Raw genomic sequence first — 7000 nt, 5'->3', positions numbered from 1 at the left:
TCCCATCCCAAGGATACCCCCAACCCTTTCCAAATCCAGAGGCAGTAACTCTGCCTTCCCCCATATATCAAAGCCACAGAGCACAAAAAAATCAGGCACACTGGGTGTAAGTATTTATTAGGCAAGTCCCCTATATCACACACATTTAGCATACTCACCCCAATTTTGGTTTCTAAAAAAGACAGAGGAAGTTTGGAGTGCCCAGAATGAAGGGGCAGGAGACACAGTACTCTCACTGGAGTGGAGGGTGGGGTTTGGCTTAAGGAATAAGGGGGAGAGATGACTGCCCCCTTATAGGTCAGCTCAGAAAACCTGAGGCTAAAATATCCCCTCCCATACCATACACACACAGCTAGCTCCCAATGGGCAGTCTTTGTTCCTAGTGGAGAGAGAGAAGAGAGTTGGCTTCAGTGAGGAAGAAGGGTGTCTCGCTATCTCTTGCTGCTTCTCCGGGTCTCTTTGCCGTTGCTGACAGGGTTGGAGGAGGGGCCTGGAGCACCAGCAGGAGTGTGGCTAGGCTGACTTCGAGTAATTCGGGTGCTGATAGGGTGAGGGGGGGTGTGGGGTGCATGGGGGCCACTGCCTGGGCCAGGGGGGGTGGTTAGGCCGTTCCCATTTTGACTCTCAGAGGCTGGTTTTAGGAAAGGGGGAAGAAACACAGAGGACAGGAATTAAAACAAAGGATCTTCTGTTTACCCTCAGACCTGCACTCAAAAAAAGAAACAAAGATATAGACAGACCCATGGCTACAGCCCCCTGACCTAGGGCACCCCTCCAGCCACTCCACCTTAGGGGACAATAGGAAAGATGACCTACTGGCTCTAAAACAGGAGGAAAAGGAGATGTAGGCATGGGAGATGGATGGCAAGCAGGGCAAAGTGCCTGGTCTCCTCTCAACCTGTGGCACTCGGGCACCCCCATGACTGTTTAATTCTGGGCTCAGTATGGGAACATGTTCCCTCCATTTCTAGATGGTAGCAGGCAGACATTTAAATCCTAAATGTTTGATCAAATTTACATGATGGGCACTCTGGATTTCTGAATTGAGGGACCTGCATCTCAGCTGCCTGGAGACACAAGGCACAACGGTGATTTGGAGAGGGCAGAAATTGTACAAAGCCAGAGAATGCTTGGAAGGGGGCGACTGACAAAAGAGAAATAAAAGACAAATGAGATCCAGAGCACAGGGACCAAGACACAGCCTAAGGAAAGAGAACACAGAAGAGCTGAGATGAACTAGCTAAGCACAGGCGCCATGGAAGCAGCTGGAAGAGACATGGCATTCAGGGGAACACTGAAGTGGTTGGTGAGGAAAGCCTACAAGGCCAATTTTGACTCAAAGATCATGAGGTCCTCTTTGGAAAGGACCTAACTCTCCTGGATACCCAGAAAGAGGCTAAAGAGACTAGAGCAAGGATGGGGAACCTCCTTCCACTCTTTGCTGAGTCGGGGGACTTTGGGTATGGACCACTCTAAATAATGTCAAGATTTGCTTGATGTTTTAGTTGGAATTTGTTGTTCTTTCCTCCCTCTTTCTTATTCTTTGGTATGGGGAATGGTTCCCCGGGTTTTTCTTGTTGTTCAGTCATTTCAGTTGTGTTCATGTCCCCATTTGGGGTTTTGTTGGCAAAGACACTGGAATGGTTTGCCATTTTTTTCTCCAGTTCATTTTACAGATGAGCAAACGAAGGCAAATAGGGGGAAGTGACTTGCTCAAGGTCACACAGCTAGTATCTGAAGCTGGATTTGAACTGAGAAAATTGAGACTTCAGGTCCTGTGCTCTATTCCCTTTGGCCCTCAGTGCCCCAGTTCCCTGGATAGGGTTAGATATACTTGGAAAGGGAGGTGATCTAAAAATAAAAGATATCAATTTAAAGAAAAAGAGACTAGCTGGGTCCAAGACTAGAAGATTAAAAGGACAACCTTAAGGCCAGAACCTAGAAGGTTTTAATAATTAGGCAGAGCTAGGCAGTGTGGCAGATAGAGGCCTGGACTTGGAGTCAAGACTCCAGTCTGAATCTTGTCTAAGACAAGATGGCAGCTGTGTGGCTGTATAAACAAGGTATTTGTGAAAGAGTTACTATTATTATTATCAGCCTTCTAACAGGTGAAGTCCTTCACTTGCCAAAGAGAAGAGTACATAAAACTTCCCTGGAGCATAAGGGAATTTGAGGTAAACAATATGTGGCTGACAGAGAAGAGCAAAATTTAGCTTTCTACCTAAACTGCTTGTGTACTGGGCTGTGGAGTGGAACTGACTGCCAGAGCAAAGGTACTGGGGAAGAAGCTGGTAATCAGGAGTTTTTCTTTAACAGAAAAACTTCCAAATTTTTTGTCCTTAGGTGGCTGCAGCAGGATGCCCCGAGATCTACCAATGGACCAAAGGAGATGCCATACCCAGTTTCATCCCAGGGGCCTGATGGAAATAAGCAAAAGTAGAAAGGAAAGAGAAGAGTTTGGGGAGTGTGAGCCCAGATTTCTAAAAGTTTCTAAAAGGTGCTGATAGGGAAAAACCCATGATTTCCCCAGGATGCTGAACCTTCGAGGGCATTTCCTGAAATGCCTCTCAAATAGGAAGAAACCAAAGCAAGGTTTGGATGTCTCCTTGACCAAACAGCAGAGGAGGAATTCACATTTCTGTGGACTGACCATAGGATGGGGTTACAAGGGATGATCTCCTGGGGGCCCCTTTTCCATTCATTGAGATAGAAGGTCAAGGAAGAATTTTACCTGGAGAGACAGCAGGAGGGCCAGAAGGGGACTGGGAAGTGGCAGAGGGACTGTCATTCTGTACCTGAAGAAACCAAAAACACACTTAAACCCTGTTCCCTTGCTCCTCATGTTGAACTGTGAACCTGAATTGGAGGAAACACCCATGCCAGCAATCACCTCTCTTTTCAAACCTTCCCTGGCCTCAAGTCCCACCTAAAATCCCATCTTTTACAGCTTTCCTAACCCCTCCTAACCCTTGTGCTCCCATCTGTTAATTATTTCCTATTTATTCTGTATAGAGCTTGTTTATACTTATTGTATCTTATTTCTTGAGTTTAGGAATGTTTTTGCCTCTTTTTGTATCCCTAGCACTTAGAGCAGTTTACTAACTGAATGAAACCCAAAGCAGCCCAAGATTCCCCAGACCAGTTTATCAAACTCAAATAGAAACAGATTCCTCTGGCTGCTTAACGACTTAGCAAATCACAAGTTAACATTATGTTGCAGTGCATTTTTATTTACTTTTGTTAAACATTTCCCAATTACATTTTAATTTGGTCTTCTACTCTTAGAAATTTTGTTCAGCAGCTAACAACCTGCAAAGCTGATACCTTTGCTCCAGACTGCCCATCTCCCTTGCCAGGGGTACCCTCTCTCCCCTACATTTTCAGCTCCTTAAAGCCAGGGACTGTCGGGTTTTTTTGCTTTACCTACCTATCTACCTACTGATCTCTTTGTAAAAGTAACAATATCCTTCTTTTTCCTACTCTTTACAAGGATCTCAGGTACTCACCGTTTTGCTGGGGAGCTGCTGGGCACTGTACTCAGGGTTTGGCTCACTGAAGTTGGGGACCTCAGAATAAACCATACAGAATCTACCAGGAAAGAAAACAAAGCCTAAGTCAAATCCTTATGGGCCAGTCTCAGAGGTATCAAAAAAACATGGAATAAGGTCTTAGTTTGGGAGCTAGCAGAAACCTTAGAAGCTCCTGAATCTAATTTCTTCATTTTACAAATGAGGAAACTAAGACACAGAGATGGTCTGCCCAAGTTCATATTGGCAGCTAAGTGGCAGAGGCAGAATTAGAACAGAGATCTGATGCTTCCACCAATACAAGGTACAAATACCCCTTTCACTACCACCCCCCTTAACACCACGGCTTTCATCCCTTCCTGTACTCCAGCCCTTACTCTCCAATCTTCTGCAGATCACCTCCACGGCCAGTGTAGAGCGTCAGACAGCCTTTAAATACTGAAGCATACCTGTGTGGGGAAGACGGCACTTAGGGAATGCAGGGAGGACCCATCGGCCCTTGCTGTGACTCCCACAGGTAGATCGAGGAGTGTTCCACCGGCCTTACCCCTTGGTGAGTCGGATGATGTCCCCAGGCTGGATCAGGTTGCCAACATCATCCCAAACAGATATGTTGATGCTCCCCGTTTTATCTGCTACTTTGCAGGTTCTCACCTCATGTCCATCTTTTGTCTTGGTCACTCGGCCTGGAAAGGGTGGGGAGGTGAGGAGATCAGAGGCAGATGGAGAGACCTCAGTGACAAATAGGTTTCAGCCCCTGCGCAATACGAGGACACAAGCTACCCCAGCACCGCAGAAAGCGTTTCACGCAGGTTGCACCAAACCTGGGCTCCAGGGACACCACGCACTCTGCCCCTCTTTGGCACACAGCGCACCCTCCCCCCCACAGACGCTCTGACCTTTGCTCCACAAGGCCCAGGCCTGGGCAGGCTGCGGGTTCCCTGTCGTCACCGCCCCCCTCCCCGCACGGCCAGATCACGCGTGGTCACGCTCCCCAGGCCCCGGGGCAGCCCGCACCCACCCGTCTCTAGCACAATGAAGATGAGATTCAGATTCTTCAGTCCCGGCTTAATGTCTTTCACAAAGGTCTCCGTCGTCATGCTGCCCAGGCCTCCGCTCCCTGGTAATGGGAAGAAGGGGTGAGGAGGCGAAAAGGCAGGGGTGCGCTGCCCCGCTTTTCCGGAACATTCACCGGACTCCCCCCACGGCTAAAGCGCCGCTCTTTATTTTGACAATATCTCCCAAATTAGGAGGGGGCTCCAGAATAGTTTGCCCCCAAGCTTAGAGGCGGGGCCGAAGGAGCGCGTCCCGGGCCTGGAGCTGGGGGCGAGGAGCGGGAGGAAGGAGAACGGGGCCCGTCCCTTACCCGATGGCCCGAACCTGCCTCCCGGCCCCCCCAAACTCCCACCCACCCCGCGGGGGAGGACGGTGCACGCCGCTTAGCCACCCCCAGGGGGAGCCAGGGTCCTGGCCTCGGCCGGATGCAGCCCGATGGAACGTAGAGACGCGGACATTCCAGGAAGTATCCCGGGTCCGGCGGGCGCGGGCCAATCAACGCGCTCCAGGCGCCGTTCCGACGCGCGCGACCCCTCCTCCCTCCGCACGGCGGCCCCCGAGCTCGGGCCAATCCGGGATCGGCGGCGTCCCGGCTTGGGAAGGGGCGGGCCCTCGGCGTTAAAGGGACCTCGTAAAGTTAAAGGTCCGGCGGAGGGAAAGCCTGCCCGCCAATCGGGAGCGTGGAAGCTCCTTGGCCCGGCGGCCCTCCCCCTTCCCTGTCACAGGATCTCTCAGGGCCGGGCTCCGCGGTGAAAGTGACAGAGCACGAGGCCTGAGCGCGACCCACTCCTCTGAAGCAGGGACCCTCTCTCCCGGGCCCCCTGACGTCCGCCCGGCTGGTCCTGGAAGCACCTGGGAATTTCACCCGCTCGACCCCCAGGCCGGGAATTCTCCCTCCTTATCTTCAGCTCCCGGCCTCTCTGGGCGGCCTTCAAGTTCCAGTGCCTCCATTGGGGGTTACTTCCCGTTTGTCCCGCTTATTTGACAGTTGTTAGCATACTGTCGGCTTAGACTTAAGCTTAGACTGTGAGCTCCTTGGACTGCCCTGACTTTTCTTTGTATCACCGGCGCCTAACACACAGTAGGCACTTCATAAAGGTTTATTGATTGATTCCAATGCCTTGCCTCCTTTACGGTCGGTGGTATAATCTAATTCTTGGAGGATGTCCAGTCCCTCCTCTTCCGGGCAGAGGAGGGAGCTCTAAGACTGTTCCTCTACGATACTGACCCATCCTTGGCTTCAGAAGGCAGCATGAACCCAGCAACATCCCGCGTTTCTCAAGTCTCCCCAAACTCGTGTCTACCCTGCTGGGATCGGGAAAAGGGAGCTCAATTCCATCGCCTTTGGAACAGCATGCCAGATTTCCCTTGCTCTACAGCAATCATTAGGAGACTGCTGTATCAACAGTAAACGACAGACGTGCAAGAATAAAAAGACGTCTGAGAATAAAAACATTTATATAAGTAGCGCGTCCATAATTATAATTTAAAAACTAGATTAACTTGAGAAAAACAACCATAATACCACCTTGGGTTTACAGGGCACCTACCTTCTCCAGTAGAATTTAAGTTCCTTGAGGGCAGGGACTGGTTCAATTTTTGCTATTCCAGAACCTTTGTACACAGTAGCCACATAATTTATGCTTGCTGAATTGATTTCCCAAAAATTACGGTGTTTTACACTGGTTACCCGCTCATACCGAGGATCAAATGAGATATACTTGTAGAGCGCTTCGCAAAGTGCCGGGCAACCTCGGTTTCTCAGGTTCCCTACATTTGTGTCCCTGAGACCTCTTGGAGCATTTGAGGGAATACATTTAATGAGCGTCCTTGGGAAGGCGGTAGCTTTTGTGGGGGTATACGGAAGCGTGTATGTGTGACTTCAGAAAAGGGTCGGGGCCATCTCCAGACCTCTTCACCAAACTTAGCTTGGCCTCCCCAGGAGGCAGACAGGCCTTATTCTCATAGGCAAAGGCTGGGGGGAATGGAGAAGGTTAGGGGAGCCAGCATGGTTAGGCAAGGGACCAGCGGAAGCCTCCGGGTGGCAGAGGAGGCCGGGTGCCCAAACGGCAGAGCCGAGAGGAGGCCAGACGAGGATCTTTTCACGTCTTCCCACAAACAAGCCCGCGAGGCGAAACACGTGCAAGAGAGCCGCCTTATAAAGGAGCCCCGCCCTCTAGACACCCTTCTGGGCTTTTCAAGAAACAAAATATCCTTCCCAGCTGGGGGGGGGGGGGGGAGAGAGAGACTTAGAGGCCTCTCCCCTCGCCGTCGGCTACGTTGTACTCTTTCGGAATCACAAAAACTTCCGGTTGGGAAAGGCGGGCCAAGCTAGAGCTTCCACCTTTCTCATTGGCCAGGCGAAATCTTCCCCCACCCCTTTCCGGCTAGAGATCCCATTAGGAGGCGGGCCGTGT

The 7000-nt window shown here is 50.7% G+C and overlaps 1 protein-coding gene across 4 annotated transcripts; it reads right to left on the bottom strand.

Moving 5' to 3' along the window:
• Positions 1 to 91: 91 nt before the first annotated feature.
• NABP2 (nucleic acid binding protein 2) lies at positions 92 to 6883 on the bottom strand. 4 transcript variants are annotated; one of them, XM_072655028.1, is made up of 7 exons: positions 6134 to 6883; positions 4549 to 4647; positions 4075 to 4213; positions 3905 to 3976; positions 3507 to 3588; positions 2732 to 2795; positions 92 to 631 (listed from the first exon to the last, which is right to left on the bottom strand). In XM_072655028.1, exons 2-7 carry the CDS (start codon positions 4625 to 4627, stop codon positions 432 to 434), a joined length of 636 nt encoding a protein of 211 aa, XP_072511129.1. In that variant the 5' UTR covers positions 4628 to 4647; positions 6134 to 6883; the 3' UTR covers positions 92 to 431. The 4 variants fall into 4 exon arrangements, with proteins under 4 accessions (XP_072511129.1, XP_072511127.1, XP_072511130.1 ...); XM_072655026.1 differs by lacking the exon at positions 6134 to 6883 and adding an exon at positions 4940 to 5157; XM_072655029.1 differs by lacking the exon at positions 6134 to 6883 and adding an exon at positions 4940 to 5092 and having other exon boundaries at positions 92 to 704.
• Between the last annotated feature and the right edge of the window lie 117 nt (positions 6884 to 7000).

The sequence above is a fragment of the Notamacropus eugenii genome, chromosome 3, assembly GCF_028372415.1.
Source record: "Notamacropus eugenii isolate mMacEug1 chromosome 3, mMacEug1.pri_v2, whole genome shotgun sequence".
NCBI classification, from domain to species: Eukaryota; Metazoa; Chordata; class Mammalia; order Diprotodontia; family Macropodidae; genus Notamacropus; species Notamacropus eugenii.
This window is presented reverse-complemented; position numbering and strand designations above follow the sequence as displayed.

Excerpts from the sequence above, each read along its gene's own strand:
- NABP2 (XM_072655028.1), bottom strand. The coding sequence starts at position 4,627 with ATGACGACGGAGACCTTTGTGAAAGACATTAAGCCGGGACTGAAGAAT. Across the intron at positions 3,977-4,074 it reads ATCATCCGACTCACCAAGGG|GTATGCTTCAGTATTTAAAG; the intron begins GTAAGGCCGGTG and ends TTCCCCACACAG. Across the intron at positions 2,796-3,506 it reads AGCAGCTCCCCAGCAAAACG|GTACAGAATGACAGTCCCTC; the intron begins GTGAGTACCTGA and ends TGGTTTCTTCAG.